General features: G+C 35.0%; 1 protein-coding gene across 2 annotated transcripts in view; it reads right to left on the bottom strand.

Moving 5' to 3' along the window:
- Positions 1–18,692, bottom strand: part of LOC131164425 (CSC1-like protein At1g32090) — a 33,746-nt gene that overhangs the window by 2,818 nt on the left and 12,236 nt on the right. For both annotated transcript variants that reach the window (XR_009139263.1, XM_058121602.1), the window contains exons 8-10: positions 17,930–18,175; positions 13,752–14,076; positions 12,814–13,047 (exon numbers count right to left, since the gene is read on the bottom strand). Coding sequence is in view for 1 of the 2 variants with exons in the window: in XM_058121602.1 (XP_057977585.1) it covers positions 12,814–13,047; positions 13,752–14,076; positions 17,930–18,175 (805 nt within the window). In the remaining variant the exon portion in view is untranslated. The remainder of the gene's footprint in view (positions 1–12,813; positions 13,048–13,751; positions 14,077–17,929; positions 18,176–18,692) is intronic.

Below are 18,692 nucleotides of genomic sequence, written 5' to 3'. Positions count from 1 at the left end.
TTCTTGATATATAAAGTAGATTCACTCAGACTTTCTTCAAAGGCTAAGTTCACTAATTGTACATCAATTCTACTATACCAGGACCTTGGTGTCTGTTTTAAACCATACAGGGCTTTTTTCAATCAATATACCTTCTCCTCATGTCCTTGAAAAACAGACCCTTCAGGTTGCTCCACAAAGATTTCTTCCTCCAAGTATCCATTCAAAAAGGCTGACTTAACATCCATTTGGTGTATAACCCAACCTTTTTGTGCAGCAAGAGCTAGGAACATCCTTATGGTATCCAACCTGGCAACTGGGGCAAAAGTTTCAAAGAAATCTACCCCAAACATCTGGGTATATCCCTTGACAACAAGTCTTGCCTTGTACTTGTTTACAGAACCATCAGGATTGAGCTTGGTCCTGTAAACCCACTTGACTCCTATAGCTTTCTTGTGTTTAGGTTTGTCTATCAACTCCCATGTCCGGTTCTTTTCAATCATATTTAGCTCCTCCTTCACTGCAACTATCCACTTCTAATCAGTTGTAGCTTTGTCATACCCTGTAGGCTCCATTACAGCAACATTACACCTATGATAAATGTCAGAGTGATCTGGTTCCTCTAACAGGTTCATCATCCATATCATCCTTCTCCTCCTGAACCTCAAGCTTCTTGTCATTCTCCCAACTCCGGTTATCTAACTCAAGGAATTGAACATCCCTACTGACAATTACTTTGTTGCTTTGTGGTATGTCGATCCTGTAGACCTTTAAAATTGAGCTATAGCCTACAAAAATCCCAGATTCTGCTTTTTTGTCCAATTTGTCTCTCTTAACTTGAGGGATGTAAAAGAAACATAGGCAACCAAATGTCTTCAGATTAAGCAACTTTGGTTTATAGCCATACCATGCTTCAAATGGAGTCTTTTTCAACAAAGCTTTTGTTGGCAATTTGTTTAGCAGAAAAACTGCTATATTTACAGCCTCGGCCCAAAATTTATTTGGCAACTCTTTGTCATGAAGCAAGCACCTTGTCATCTCCATAATTGTCTGATTTTTCCTCTCCACAACACCATTCTGTAAAGGAGTATAAGGTACTGTCAACTGATGTTTGATGCCTACATCTTCACAAAACTTGTTAAATTTTTCTGAGGTATATTTAGTTCCATTATTAGACCTGATCACTTGCATTTTGCATCCGCTTTGAGTTTCAACCCAAGTTTTAAACTTCCTGAAGATGTCAGCAACCTTAGATTTAAGCTTCATAAAATAAATCTAGCACATTCTAGAGTAATCATCAATGAAAGCAATATAATACTTACTGCCATTCAATGATGGTGTTTTCATTGGTCCTCCCACATCTGTGTGTGTTAAATGTAGCCTCTGTGTTGCCCTCCAAGCCTTGTTTTGTTGAAAAGGAAGCCTGGTTTGCTTCCCATATTGACAGGCAGCACATTTAGGAGGCTCCTCCTCTAATTCAGGCAAGCCTTTCACCAGATTGTTCTTCTTAATGAAAAGTAGAGCAGCATAATGGAAATGCCCCAATCTCTTGTGCCAAAGCACTATATTGCTATCTACTTTGTGTACAGCAGCTTGTTCCTCTTTCATCAAATCCAAGGCAAAGCTTTTGTCTTTCATTTGAACTTTGAACACTTCTATGCCCTTTGTATCTTTAATCACACAGTTTTTTTCTTCAAACAACACCTTATAACCTTTCTCCAACAACTGAGAAACACTCAAAAAGTTTTGATTAATTTCAAGAACATATAAAACATTAGAAATTAATTTTAGACCTGTGTGGCCTTCAATCAGTACTATTCCTTTGCCTTTTACTACAATATGTGCACCATTTCCAATTTTGACTTTAGAAATAGCAGTCTTGTCAAGCTGTCTAAATAGCTCTTGATCATAAGTCATGTGGTTTGTACAACCATTATCTATAAGCCAGCTTTCTGTAAAGCTGTTGGTGGCAAAGCATGATCCTCAGCAGCCTTGGCTTGTTGTTGAGTCTTGCATATCCTTTCCACGTGCCCTAACTGACCACACTTGTGACATCTTGCATCTAGCCTCCACCAACATTTATTCTGTGGCTGATTGGTTTTTTTGCAGTAGGAGCAAGGTGGAAAGACTTGAGTGTTGCTGCTTTGGCTATTTTTGTTGTTGCGGCATAGCCTCCAGGCTTGTTGTTTTTGTTCTATTTTTTTTGTTTTTGCCACCATCATTGTTCTTGCCACTATTGTTGTTCTATGATTTGGCTTGAAAAACACCCTCCATAGATCTTTCTTGCCTCGTAAGCCTCCTTTGTTCTTGTGCTTGTAGTGCGTTCAACAATTCTGCCAACGTATGCTTGACAGATCTTTTGAGTTTTCCAAAGATGAAATTATAGTCTCAAACTTTGCAGGAATTGTGACTATGAGCTTTTGAACAATTCTAGAATTAGAAAAATCAGTACGAAGGAGTCCTACTTTGTTGACAATGCCAAGAAGTTTGTCAGAATATTCCTTGATTGTTTCTGATTCCTTCATCTTTTGCATCTCAAATTCTCGGATCAAATTCAGCATTTGCATCCCTTTGACCCTTTCATTTCCTTCATATTCTTGCTTCAAAAAATCCCAAATTTCCTTGGCTGTTTTCAGTGTCATTATTCTAGTAAAAGTGGTGGATGAGACTGCTGCAAACAAGGTTGCTCTTGCTTTTGATTTTCTTTGCTTCATCACCTTTTGATTTTTGATTTGTGCAAGAGTTGGATTGTTTGGCAGGGGTGGAACTTCATATACTTGTTCAGCAGCTTCCCATAGATCATTAGCATCAAGATAGAATTCCATTCTAATAGCCCAAATCTGATAATTTGTTCCATAAACACTGGAGGTGCAATTGCAATGAATGAATTTTCTAAATTCATTCTGAATAGGTTGTTGTGTTTTTTTGGAGAGATAGGTGGTAAGTGTTTAGGAATTGTGTTTGAGCTCTCTCAATCTCACAGGTCCCTCAAGATCATAGCTCTGATACCAATCTATTGGATATTTTGAAAACCAAAGACTAAGGATAATGAGAGAAGCTGATTTAGAGACTGCAGAAGACTGAATTTTATTAAGCAACAAACTATCTATTTATACAGCATAATGAAAACCGAATTGCAGAAAAACCTGCTACATGTTGAGCATAACAGCTAAGTGCCTAAAAATTAGCACGAAGAAATGGTCATAATCCTAAAGAATAGCAACAAATTAAAACTTATTCAGCACCTAAAGAATAGCGACAAATAAAACTTATTCAGCTCCTGAAGAATAGCAACAAATAAAACTTATTCAGCTCCTAAAGAATAGCAACAAATAAAACTGATTCAGCTTCATGAGTCATGCCAGTCAACAAAAGGCAACAATTTACAGTAATACTTTTAACCTCCACATTTTTTTCCCAGTTTCAGTTGTACCCATAGGCTTGACAACAAAAAAGTCTTCTTATCAAACCATAAAACATGCATTTCTTTCCCATTGTGATGCATATCTCAATCATATGGACAAGGTTGGTAAAGAAGGGTAGCTCCTCCGACAATCATGTTACACCAAGTCACCATCATAAAATCTTCATAAAGACCAAGTAAAAAGAAAATAAAAAAGGGTTATCTTAGTGGAAATCAACTAATCAAGTGCTATCTAACCAACCCATGTTATAGGTTTGTACAGTTGGTGATGCTAATTGGCAAATTTGAAAGCAGCCATGGCTGCTGCTACAACTTTTAAGCAACAACTACCATCAACAATACATTTTTTGGATTGATGTTTAGAATGAACCAACATTTTGAAAACAAGTGCATCACAATCTTCTTCCTCAATTTTATGAGTTGTTAAGAGTCTGAAAAAGCATAAACTTCGACTTTGTCCAAGGCCCTGCAGGCCTATCTTGGAACTAGAAAATTAAACAGCTGTCCTCTTCTTAATCTGATCATTGTAAATGCCATAACCAAAAAGCTTTTTCATTCTTTCTTTGTGCTGCCTTCCAATATGCAAGTTCTTTCTATGGAAGCCAGTGATCCATCTCACACCTAAGCTCTACTTCCATTCCACTCCATTTACTAACAAGTAACAACAGATTAGCGGACGCTGTAACTTTATTTTCAACCTATCAGAAGGAGGAGGCTTAAATACATTACTCCAGTTAAATGCTTGAATTGGTGCAATGCCTATTCTGTTGTTTGCCCTCATTGTATCTCTTACATCCTTTATGCTGCGTGTTTGGAAAAGAAAATCAACACGAAATCTTCCTAGTTCCAATGTAACACTGTGCTTTAAATATTTACATTAACATGCTTTTTGAAAATTGACTGCTCAGCTCTGCTCATTTATGAGAGGAAAAATTTTGCAGGCCCAGAAGGGTGTGCCTCGAGTATTGTATGTTGACATTCTTTAAAAATTACCACTTTCCTTTTTGGACATCTATGCACCAGACATGATGGTAAGAATTTAAAAAAAAAAAATATGGCTTTCCTCTCCTTCCCCTTCAAATCAAACCATGTTTGAAAGCATGCTTAGTGACTGCAATGGTTTTCTCAGTTTTACCTAAAAGCCTGCATACTAGCCTTGAATTAAGAGTACCACCTCACTTAGGGTCTTTCAGCATCAACATACTTTTACTTATCCCCAACCACCAACATGGCAACCTATTAATATTAACAAGTTGCATGTACAAATGCTCATGATAATGTGACATGTACTTGCCTGCAGCTTAACATTCGTCCACCATGTGCATATGGGCCTTTTTCCTTCAATATCAGAACAATAGATTATGCCAAATCTGAAGTTTTATTCTAGCAATTCCCTTTGGACAATTATTTACTCATGCAGTAACAATGGAATGCTCCTCAATTGAAGCCAGCCATATATCGAGGTTCAAAGCTAATCACTTCAATCATTCTCTCACCTAATCGAGCTTGGGATATTGCGGCATTTGAAGGCTTGACTAACCTCTAAATTACGACTTTGAATAGACTTAGGAAGCTGGCCATTAGTTCCGTGTAATTCCCATCTCTCTCACCTTCATCTTTCATATAATGTCTGTCCTCGTCCGACAACTGCCTAAGTGAACAGTGATACTTAAGTTCAATATAGATCAAGCCTTTAACTCATCCACTTGCTCAATAATATGAAAAATACCTGGCTTTGCTACCATTGGTAAATCAAACCCTTAAAGTCCCAGTATGCATAGAAATCACATCTTTGGCCATAATACAAAAATTGACGCAGGGAAATGCCATAGATTTAGAAAAATGTTTCTCTATAAACAGTTGTATGGTGGAATAACTGATATTAATTTGTTATTTTGGGATTTATAAGTTTGTTAAGAGTTTGTGTGGTTTAACCACAGATTTGATTAAAATATGCTATGCTTTGAAGTTTCTTGACAAGATTTGAGAAAGTGTATCAGCAACTTGCTTGGTTTGCAGAATGCCTATTCCTAAGAATAGATTAGTTGTAGTTAGTAATATATGTGAAAAAGTATGTTGTTACTACAAAGTAAATAAAAATGTGAAACTTCTTATGCATCCATAACAAGGAATAGGCAAGGAATAGTTATTCCCAAACTTTACCATGGGAATGTCTATTCCTTTCTTATTATATGTTGGATGAAGTTACAAGGAAGCTACTACTTTTATAAACAAATTTCTTATTGTATTCAATCTTATTCCATGGAATAGATATTTTGCAAACCAAATTTAACCTTAGAAGCTTAAAGGTTGGAAGGTGTAAATTTTATTAAATTAGGGTTTTCAACAATTGGAAAAAAAAAAAACAGTTTTCCAACTGTCAACATTGGGTTTTGAGGACCTGTTTGGGTTGCCAACAATTGATGACCACTTTGAAAACAAAACGAGTATAGACTATCCAAACCATTTGTTTATTTATCTTGCATTTTTATTTTTTAAAAATGGAGTCTCCACTGTATTTTATTTTTGAAAAGGCGAAATAAAGGAAAGTCTTTTGAAGAGATTAGGTTTAGGACTACAATTGTGCATAGGGAAGGTGACGCTTGAAATTCCCATTATGAGAATTCAAAAGGTTAGCACCCTAAAAAACCCATTTCCTTGAATGGATGTGTGCTTACCTTGTATGTGTTTGTGTACATTTCTTATAAAATTGATTTTTGAAAGAAACAAACTCTTAAAAGACTTACATATAATGCCTAATCAAAGCACTAAACAAATGACACAAAAGAACAACATACGTAAGAAAGCAAATGATGAAACAATGCAAGTGGATTTAATTTTTTGTTTCGTATGGCTGAATCTACAAAGCAGATTGCCTACATAGCCTCGAAAGAGGAATAAGGTCATCTGTAGTTCGAAATCCGTTTTCAAAAAAAAATTTGAAAAAGAAATCATTCAAAATCATTATTGAAAAACACTTGAAATCCTCAATCAATCTTAAAACCTTCATTGAAAAATGTTATGTTCTTGAGTTGGAAATAAGTTTTCCAATGGATTCTCTATAAAAAAATATAGATTGAAAACAAGCTTATACATCTTGAAAAATCACTTTTCCACCCTCAAGCCGCTTCATGGGTGATTGTTTTGAAATGATATTCATTTTTGTTAAAACTTGTAAATTTTGTAGATTTTTGGGAGGGAAACCACAAAGCCTATTTAAAATTTAGCAAAGATTTGGAGAACACCCAAAAGCCGCATCATGGGTGTGTCTCTCAAAGGTTTTTGACAAAAAGAAAGCTTGAAACCTTTTGAGAGAAGCATGAGCAATCATATTTCATCTCATGAAAAACTTGATTTTTGTATGAAAACCACAAAACCCCTTACAATATCATCACTGGACACATTAGTCTACACTAAAGGAAGTGTAGAAAGTCAAATGGAGGCAAAATCCCAGAGAAAAATGGAAAAAGTACCAATTTGGCACCTCACAAGATTTGGTGGTCAACCGCCTTTTGAAATTTTAGAGGGCTGGTCGACCACATGTAGCCTTAACGCCTACTTTTTCAAATCTGCATAGGCCTGTCGACTGTCTGCATGAACCAGTTGACCGCTTGCACTAAAAATGCCCCATTTTGTGCCATTTTGGACACTTTCTTCTTGCATGCTTAAGCACATCTTAAAGAGGAGACAAAACTCTGTAAGAATATATGTAAAGCATTACAAAACATGGGAAAAATGGAGAAGATCACATGCACACCCTAGAATATGCTTCCAAAGATCTAAACATGTCATGCATAGAAAACACAAAAAATTTACATTAGAAGAGGGGTGGAGCACTTACCTTTAAACACAATCCTATTTTTGTAGAAGAATGAAAGCCTCTCATTGAAGAAAACTTTCCCCAAATGCTCTTGCATGCCTTTGATGGGATATGGTCTCCCTCCTTCTTCCAATAAAAAACTCTCTGTCTCGTATTATTTTTCTTACAAAATGTCCTCTCCTTAAACTTTATTTTTCTTTTCCTAAAATCTCCCCTAATGGTTCTTTTTATAGACTTGTTGGAGTGGAGGAAAGGAGTCTAGGTATAGGACTCGTGCAATATAGTGAAGTGTGTGATAGAGCACTTTTGGATACAAATGCATGAACATGGCAAGGTGTCACGGTCCGCCTTTTTCACACCGTTGTGAAGGGCCGTGCGGCGCTAGCTAAAGCACTCTTGCTTAACTAGCCAGCCTTTTGTTTACCAACATTCATCCACGAAGCACTTTCATTAACATTCAATCAGATAGCAGCGGAAATAATAATCAATTCATGAAAGCCGTGGCAACCAAGCAGTAAATATTGAAGCAAACGTAATTCATTAACAAATCCTCCGTTGACATGTTGTACTTAGCGAGGGAGGCAAGTAGGCTAAGCACGTTGACAATTGCTAGTGAGTTTTACAATGATTGATGAACACTCACCCTCCCCTAAAGAGCTTTCTAGGCCATTCTCACTCTAGCACTAGGAAACATCAAAGTGACCGAGGAGTCATACTGCCTTATTTGGCTTACAATGAAAGAAATACTAGAAAATAACCCTACACTAGTATTTACATGATGGAAACCCATCCCAAACACACGGGATAAGCGGTCATAGGCAAGCATAATGCCCTGAACAAGCTTAGCCCATGACACAAGGACATGATACATATGGCGTACAAACATCAACCAAAACAATACATACTAAATAAACATCACATGGCATGACAAAGACAAACACAAACAATCACACCAACATAAAAACCACACACAAACATAAAAGTGGCAGCTCGACTCTCAAGTGTCCCTAGTGGAGTCGCCAAATTTTTCGACATCGGGTTTTGAGGGGACCCTTTTGGGTTGCCAACAATTGGTAAGCATTTTGAAAACAAACAAGTATAAACTATCCAAACCATTAGTTAATCTATCTTACCTTTTTATTTTTTAAAAATGGAGTAGCCACTTTATTTTATTTTTGAAAAGGCGAAATAAAGGAAAACCTTTTGAAGAATTAGGTTCAGGAGTACGGCTGTGCATAGAGAAGGTAACACTTTAAATTCTCATTTTGAGAATTCAAAGGGTTAGCACCCTAAAACACCTATTCCCTTGAATGATTGCCATGCTTACATTGTGTGTGTGTGTGTGTGTGTGCGTGCATCCCTTTTAAAAATGGTTTTTGAAAGAAAACAAGCTCTTAAAAGACTTCCATATGATGCCTAATTAAAGCACCAAAAAAATAACATAAAAGAACACATATAACATACATAAGAAAGCAAATGATGAAACAATGCGAGGGGATCTAATTTTTTGTTTGGTATGGCTGAATCTACAGAGTAGATTGCCTACATTTCCTTAAAAGAGGAACCAAACCATTTGTAGATCGAAATCTGTTTTCAAAAACAATTTTGAAAAAGAAATCATTCAAAATCATTATTTTAAAATACTTAAAATTCTTGATTAATCTTGAAACTTTCATTGAAAAACATTATGTTCTTGATTTAGAAATAGGTTTTCCAATGAATTCTCTATAAAAAATAGAAATTGAAAAAAAGCTTATACATTATGAAAAATTACTTTTCCACCCTCAAGTCGCTTCCTGGGTGATGCAATGATTTTCATTTTTATAAAAACTTGTAAATGTTGTAGATTTTTGGGAGGAAAACCACAAACCCTACTTGAAACCTGGTAAAGACTTGGAGAACACCCAAAAGCCGCGTCATGGTGTGTGTCTATCTAAGGTTTTTGATAAAAATAAAACTTTAACCTTTTGAATTGCTTTGAGAAAAGCACGAGTGATCATACTTCATCTCATTAAAAACTCGATTTTTGTATGAAAATCACAAAACCCCTTACAATATCATCACTAGACACACTAGTCCACACTTAGGAAGTGTAGAAAGTCAAACGGAGGCAAAATCCTAGATAAAAATGGAAAAAGGTACCAATTTGGCACCTCTCAAGATTTGACAATCGATCGCCTTCTGAAATTTCAGAGGGCAAGTCGACTTCACGTTGCCTTAACGACTACCTTTTCAAATCTGTGCAGGCCAGTCAACTGCCTGCACAAGCTGGTCGACTATCTGCACTGAAAATGCCACATTTCATGTCATTTTAGGTTTCATGCATGCTTATGCACATCCTAAAGAGGAGAGAAAACACTACAAGACTATATGTAAAACAATAAAAAGAAACATGGGAGAAATGGAGAAGATCACATGCACACCCAAGAACATGCTTCTATGGATCTAAACATGTCATGCATAGAAAACACAAGCAATCTACATTAGAAGGGTGGAGCACTTACCTCTAAATGCAATCCTCTTCCGTATGCGAATGAAAGCTTCTCCGGGTAGAAAACTTGCCCCAAATGCTCTTGAATGCCTTTAATGGGATGTGGTCTCCCTCTTTCTTATTCCAATCAAAAGTCTCTCTCACACTCTTTTTCTCACAAAATGTCCTCTCCTTACTCTCTTTTTCTTTTCTTAAAATCTCCCTCAAGGGGTCCTTTTATAGACTACTTGGAGTGGAGGGAAAACCTTTTGAATTTTAAATTTTGAAATTTGAATTTGAAAGTTAACCACTAGAAAACTTCCAATCATCAATTACAATGACTGGCAGTTGACATGTGGCTTCAAGGGACACGTGGTTGGCCAAAAAACTGCAGCCAATCATGTTAAGACAAGTCACAAAAATCAAATTTGGTGCAGGGCAGTCAACCACCTTGAGAGGCCAGTCGACTGCCCGTGGATTCTATCAACAGCTATTTTCAAAGAGGGATGGGCGATCACCTCTAGTATATTTTCTATTCTCTTTTTCATTTGCTTCCCACTTTTCACATATCCAAAAGACCTTTATTTTAAGAGTTAAAAAATAACTATTGACACCAACCTTCAAAAAGTGAGGAAATCCTATGGTGAACAAATGGTAGATCAACCCCTTAAAAGTCTCAGTATGCGTAGAAATCACATCTTTCTGGCCGTAATACAAAAAAATGATGTTGGTTGATACCATAGACTAAGAAAAATGTTTTTATATAAACAGGTGTATGGTGGACTATATTGAGTTTATCCTGTTATTTTGAGATTTTTAAGTTTGTTGAGAGTTCGTGTGATTTTTATAAACAATATTTGGTTAAAATATGCTCTAAGCTTAGAAGTTCTCTTAACAAGATTTGAGAAAGCATGGATCAGCAATTTATAAGCTTAAAGGTTGGAAAAGGTGTAGATTATACTAAATTAGGGTTTTCATTCAAAGCAGTAAGGAAAACAACAGTTTTTCAACTTTCGAAAAGGGGGAAAGTTACTGTGAACAGAAATAGACAGAATTTTTACTGCATTGCTCTTGGAGCAGAAATTTGTTGGAGTTGGCCTTTTTGTTGGGATAAACTCTGGGCTTGGAGAGCCATAAATAGATGCGGTGATAAAGGGCCTTGTCCCTGGGGAAGAAATAGAAGATTTTTTGGAGTTGAGACGGCTAAGGCTTTATCTGTATGGTTTTATGGAGATTACTGTCTGGATATACACACAGTTGTTGATTAGTAGGGCCTCCTACCAGGTTCATAATTTTTATCTTCTTTTGTACTTGGATTGGTACCCCCTTGGCGCCCATGAAATACTTTTCGTATTAAAAAACGTTTCATTTTTTATCTACTTTTTTGGTGGGGTTGAGGGGAGGGGAAGGGGACGTTGAGAGCATTTTATGAGCATGCTAGCAATATTAAAGGAAATAAAAGGAGAAGAAAGGCAGGATATGAAGGCTACTCAAAAGGCTACTAATTCTAGAAGGGCTAGGACCTCAAATTAGATGCATCCAAAACTAGAAACTTCATTGCATAAGAACATATTCAAAGCTCACACATCTACTAGAATAAAAGATACGTGGTCATGGTTGCTATGTCACCTACATCCATCCACAAAAATATATAATTTTCAAAATACCCCTACTCAATAGAAGGGGTAAAATAGATCCAACATCATACAACCATAAGATAACAGGGCTCCTTTAACTAAAATAAACTATAGGAGACACTACAACAATAACAATAACAACAAAACCAAGTCTTAAGTCTCATTAGGTGGGGTTGGCTATATGAATCCATTTTTGCCAATTTCTGCGATCATGGACAATTTCTTTTGACAAATTCAGGGCTATTAAACCTTACTATCTCATTCCAAGTTATTTTAGGTCTACTCCTATCCCTTTTACTGCCCTTCACAGTAACTAAATATTTGTATAAATAACAAAAATCATTTCTCTCATTTACAGATATTAAAACTAACTCAACTCTAACACTCATTTCAAATCCACATGGAAGAACAAACTCAATGTCCAATCATCAAATGCCCCTTAAGAAGCAGATGCAATTACAAGCTGTTTAGACATACCAAATGGATAAGTTTACGATCTTCTTTGGTTGAGATGCAATCTAGGTAGGACTAGGAAAGACTTGGAGATGAAAGAGCAAATATGGAGGAGTAGGTATAGAAGAGAGTAAATGCAAAGAAAAGAGAGGAAGGAAGGGAAAACAAGAGAAGGATAATGCCCCTAGGGCAACTGAAACTTTAGATTCATAACTGCCCCCCCCCCCCCCCCCCCCCAAAAAAAAAGTAATTTTAGAGCATTTAATAGACTAATTATCTTTTGGAAAGAAGAAATCAAAGTCTTGCATCCTAATATATGTTAGTCACTAATTTCCTATTTGATTACTAAGAAAAATATTCTTAGAGTATGGCCCCAAATTAAAATTCTAAAAAATAAAATAAAATAAAATTATCAACATTTCCCATAGAAACCCCAAATTTCAAATAGCCCACATAATTTGTGAATGTTGGTTTTGGCCTATGCTTGTCACCTCCATCAGTAGGTCTCCACCATACCAAAATGAAAACTGTGAAAGGGACACACCATGAAAATCCTATATCACTTGTCTCATCAAACATCCGTTTTCTTCACATGTTTCTGACTTTTTGATGCATTTAAGAAGCTCTGTACCTCTGCTCGAATGAACAGGGTGAAAAAACCCTCAAGATCTGCAACACTGTTGAATGTGGTTTCAATTAGCATTACATGTTTCAATTGCCCCAGAATATCAGAATATAACTATCACTGAAGTACCCATTGAGCTGTTTTAGGCCGCTGATGCATTTTATGCAGATTGTCGAAACCGCATTGTACAAAGCAAAAATTGATCTTAAACTTGACTTAACTGGCTCAGTTAGCAAAACTGAGTATATGGAAAAAACAAAGTTAATATATAATTTTATCTAAGTTCCAAATTCCAAAATTATAGCCTGTGTTATTTTGTCATGTCAACAAATGAAGTTTTTAGCATAAATTATTAAAATAATATTCTTTCCTATTATATAGCCATTGATAGAGTTCGAACATTACCTCAAGCGGATACTTCCTAAATGCAGGTTCAAAGCGATTCTTGCAGTACTTGTGAAATGCTAATGTCAATATGGGTAAAGCAACAAGCAGAGGAGTCGAACTAGCAGCCTCTTTTGTGCTGAGCAAGCCCATCAAAAGAAGCTGAGATATCAACATACTTGCTATTATACGGCTGTGAACATGTGGCCAGAATGCAGCAACACTCTCATACTGCTGATTGTACACATTAATTATCTGTGCATTCAAGAAGATATAAAAACAACACGTAACTTATACATCTAAAATTCACAGAAAGTTAAAATTAGAAATCTGATCCTGAGAAAGTACCAAATTGACATCAATTTGACTTTCTATCATAGAAAATATTTGAAATCTTTTAAACATTTAAATTGGACATAACACTTAACAAGTAAAAGATAGATATTCTAGGACAATTTTCATAATTTTCATATAACTAGGGAAGTCACTAACTTTTGAGACAGAAAGTCCTAAATTAGAAATTGTGGGTAGCACAAGCAAGAGTCAGAAAGACAAATTTGTAAAGACGCTCTAGCCATACACAACGATCATCAATAGTATAAATCGTGAGTGACATTATTAGATTTACAATCATATGAGGACCACGAAAAGGAAAAATAGAACTTGTGTTGAGGTGGTACAAAAGGCACTAGCTAGACAACCCTAAATAGTTGGAAACCAGCTTTCTGCCTCGTGCAGTTGATTTGAATATTCAATTGAAAATTATTAATGGATTAATGGACTGATTTGAAAATTTTCAGCACATGAAGATGTGATTTTTGCTAAAGGGTACCGGCCATTTCACTAATCGGCTACACCATGTAGAAATAATCCTCAACATTCATTTCAAATGACTAATGAACACAACAAAGATATGTCACACTGAGAAAAGGAAAAACAAGATCTGCTAAGCAACTAACCTGATGACGGTAAACAAAATATGCAAAGGCAAAGAAGACAAGTATAAAAGGAAGAAGAATCGGAGTAACCACGGCATACACAATCCCCAGCAAAAAGTATAGTTGGAGACTTGGGATAGTCTCTGGGAAATCCACACTCCCAGGGTTCATAGCCATCTCTCTATCTCTTTCAGTTTTCACTAGAAACATATTTTTAAGGTGAAAAATGACCAATGGCTTCAATCGGAGAATCTCACTAGCAATGCCAGCCCATCCATCAAGCATTATGTATGTAATAAAGAAAGTAGCTTTCATTGGTATTGAAACCCCAATAGTTCTAGGAATCCTGCAAAGAATAATGTTTCATTAACAATACTTTGATAATACATGGCAACCAAACTATCAAGTTACACAGACAATTTTTATCCATTTATTGATAAAAGGAACAATTGAGATTCAAATTGTATCCACAACATTAGATGAGACACAAATCATTATAACTACAATGTTCCTATGTTGTATCATTGAATTATATGTATATCATGAGGCAAATGGACGAATGAGAATACTTCCTCAAAGCATCATCCCATAAAAACAACTCCAATTGTTTTTTAAGAATCATATGCAATCAATGAAGTACAAATCCTCTTGCAAGGCTTCAAGTATGCTCAATCCTCAATTACAAATATGTGACCTAGAGTTCAGTGTACCATTAGAAGGTTATATTAAAAGACCAACCCTAAATTCTAGAAGACTCCCCAGGAAGCATTTAGTTTCACTAATGCATTTCAATTTGGTATCTACTTATTTGAAATCAGTACCATTTCAAATAAATGAATGCTTTGTTCTATATTTATTAGAAATTCAGGTCATTTCCTTTTTATACCTTCCACTTGAACCAATATCCATCACTTCCCCACTTTCTACATGTTTGATAACTTATGCTACATGTTTTGAACCTTTGCCACATGTTAGTCTTCTTTATAACGTTATTATCGGTCCAATCACATTTTGGGGGGTCCCCGCCCTTTTCCTCATATGAATTGGAGAACTTCACTGCCACCTGTCAGTATCTCTGTCATGTGTAATTGGCATCTCTGCCATGTTCACAAAGTCTATGGTTGTTTGCTAGAAACTTCTAATAGGTCTGCACAGATGTGTCCATTACTGAATCTTTTAGAATTATACCACTCATCCATGCAGATATGTTGCTTCCTAGTTGCTGAACATTCAAATCCATCTAGATTAGGGTCATAGCACCTTCGTTTAAAGTTTAAACTGTAATGCTAATTCTAATGGTATCCTATGAGAATACAACAAACTTGAAGCACTTCTCCATTTTGCCCAGCCTTCTTAAACTTTATGTATTACATTTTCTTCAATTTCACCTTCAACATGGAATAATAGATCCAAGGTACCAAAATGGACTAAACTGATAATATCTTGACCATCAAATTTAATATTTTTTCTTTTATTCCTCCTAGAATGGCTAAAATTGCACTTCATGTTTTATGTCTTGCTTCTACTTATCTTAAAGCCTATAGATTCTAAAGCTTCCCTCATAAGTCCAACTTAGATCCTAATCCACCTTTAGCTTCCTCAATCAAGACAATATCATCTACAAACATGCACCATGAAACCTTGATTTTCAACTAATTTAGTTTCTACCATGAATTGTCAAAATCTTTTTTCTGATTTATTTAGTTTCTTACATAAAATGAAGGCCTTGCAAACATATTATTATTGTCTATTTTACGTTTAAAGTTTAAAACATAATATACAATTTTGGTCACATTTGAAGAACAACAAAGTCCATGGTATGATATTAAAAACTATGAAGGGTTGAACCACTGGTGCTCATTCACATATACTTTATCTTTATTACCCTGTCAATTTCTATGTTGTCAGTTAGATCTTTAAATTTTTTCCAAGCAACCATTCATAACATTTGATTTCTTGAAATACTAGCACTCATTGTTTCACAAAAAATATAACATATAATTGCAAAATTTTATTAAAAAAATTAAATTTACAAAACACTTTCCCTTACAAACTACTAAATATTAGATAATAGAATTATCAGTTCTTCACCATAATAATAAGCAGGTTTCTAAAGATATATTTTTTGTCAATTATTATTAATTTATTCTTTTATAAGACATTTTTCTTTTTAAAGATAAGGATCAAACTAATAAAATGTAAGCATGGAGCTGAATCTAAAACTTGAAGGATCAGATGCATTAGATTTGTTGATTGTTGCATCTCATTCTTAGGAGAAACCTTTAATTCCTCAGTTCTCAGTACGACCATTCAATAAAACTTCTGATACAGAGAAGTGAGTCAAAAACAATAATAGTAATAGATAATCTCTTAAAAAAAGTTGAGAAAGTACCAGACAATAACTTTGGCATAGTACATGCGGTGCCAGTGAGTATCACCAGTTGCACAGCTTGAAAGTGCAATAAGCAATATTAAGTAATTTACATTCAAAACCAACATTCTGTATCGACCCAAAAGAAGAGGAACATAAAATAGAATTTTTACTTCATCGAGATAATCCAAAATTATTATCCCAAAATGAACTATCCTTAAGCTGAAACCTCAGATGAGTTTTTGAGTAAATAAGTTATAAGCTAAATAACAGAGAAAAGAAAACATGTAAATGAATGGGTAATTTTTTATCAAAAAAGAAGAATTATATTAATAGAAAACGAATGTAGAAGACTGGAGGATAAGAAATCCTCCAAAAAGGAACAAAAGAATTAAATCTAAAAAACAAAAGGTTCAGCAGAACAGATTAATCCTTCAGAGATTTGGATTATATGCAGTGTTGTGAGGTTTTGGTTGGAAAGGAACACTAGTATTTTCAAGGAAAAGAAGACTTATTGGTGCTGTTTTGTATTAATTTTTTATTCTCCTAATTATGTAAAGGAATGGCTGATGTCTAATACTTTAAAACAAATCTTTTGCAATAGTATGACTGACCACCATGGAAGTGCATTCAATGACCTTTTAAATCCAACAAATGGGGCAATCTGTTTTCTCACACAATTATTCCAAGTGCTTAATGTAAGTCACTGTATTTCTTAATTTTGGATTTTGCAATAGTATGACTGACCACCATGGAAGTGCATTCAATGACCTTTTAAATCCAACAAATGGGGCAATCTGTTTTCTCACACAATTATTCCAAGTGCTTAATGTAAGTCACTGTATTTCTTAATTTTGGATTTTGCAATAGTATGACTGACCACCATGGAAGTGCATTTAATGACCTTTTAAATCCAACAAATGGGGCAATCTGTTTTCTCACACAATTATTCCAAGTGCTTAATGTAATTCACTGTATTTCTTAATTTTGGATTTTGTGCAACATATCCTGCCTCACATTGCATTAGCCACCATGGAGTTCTAGTAAACCCATAAATTTGTGTTCAAGGCCAATAATAAAACCATGTTATTTAAAATCCAGAACAAAAATTGTGCAGAAGAAAAGAGAAAAAAATTTTAAAAAATAAAAAATAAAGAGGACATCGGCCAAGCTTAAGACCAAACAAATATAAGCAAAACATTATGAAAGCATATCAGAATAAAATGAATAGCACGAACAAGATCATTAATTGGTAAAGCAAGCGTGCTTATATGAGGGATTGCAAGGCTTATCTATCCTTAATCTTTTAAAAAAACCAACAAAATATTTCTCACAACCAAAAACAACCAATACCCTGATAATACATATATGAACTCTGAGATTGCTGATACAGTGCCACACATAAAACAATGGGACAATAACAAAATGAACACAGGGTTCCATCACAATGTAAATACTAATTGAGTTCAGGCCAAAGCATGAACCATAAACAACAGGCAACTAAATATTACAGTAAATAAGAGACCAACATATTCATTCACTCAAAAGTACATCTGTTCTGTGAGACTTTAGAAGCCTGTTCAATTAATTGTCATGTATGCCATTGCAAGACCCAGGATCACCGGTTCTTTAAATGATTGGACAACCAAAATACTTACACTCCAGGATTGTAAAGTCAGGGGTTCAGTGGGAGCCCCACAGATATTTAAGCTTATGACACCATACGGAGAACATCAATTATCAGCTTAACGCTAAAGTCACACAAAAAAAAGATTTAAAGAAGGAAACTGCAGAAACTATATAATATGGACATGGAGTATTGTATTACTGGGTAGGCGACTGGTGAAGAAAAGAATGAAGCTGCTGGAAAGCTGTTCCAGTCACTATGCTCCCCAAAAATACATTAACCAACATAAAGTAATAATATTTTGCCGCTGCCCTCCGTTCTAATATTGATATTGCTACATGACCCTCAATTTTTGACATAATCATCAGAACAGTGGGAAGAATGTATAAGAAGATTTTGAGGGCCAAGCCAGGAAGGAAACCCTGCAGGAATGACTTGATGAATTTCCTGCACAACAAATACAAACAAAAATTGTTGGAAATACGACCCAAGCAGAGTAATTAAAAAAATTGCACACATCCCATTTAAAAACAAGTTGTCATGATGAATTGAGTAAATGTAACAAGGACATTATCATGCCATCAAAAGGAAAATAAAAAATAAAAAATAAAAAATAAAAAATAAAAAATAAAATCAATTAGAATAATCTAATTAAACAAGTGCCCTTCCCAGTTTGATAAGGATTTAAGTCTTAATTTTCAATATGAGGCAAAAGTTCACAAAAAACAATAATACTCCATGATGAAATTGATGATAAAAGAAGCATAAAGAAAACAAAGTTCAAAACATAACAATGAGACATAGCACATTGAGGGAAAAATACAACTAAAACACTAACAAGTCAAATATAGCAATGATCATGTTAATGAAATAAAATGATATGAAATGCAAGGCAAATAGGAACCCCAAGGAATTAAAGTAATATGAAGAAATACTAAATATAAACTTTGAAAAGAGAATAATT

Source organism: Malania oleifera, chromosome 9, assembly GCF_029873635.1.
Source record: "Malania oleifera isolate guangnan ecotype guangnan chromosome 9, ASM2987363v1, whole genome shotgun sequence".
NCBI classification, from domain to species: domain Eukaryota; kingdom Viridiplantae; phylum Streptophyta; class Magnoliopsida; order Santalales; family Ximeniaceae; genus Malania; species Malania oleifera.
Note: the sequence above shows the minus strand (reverse complement) of the source record. Positions and strands in the feature narration are given on the sequence as shown.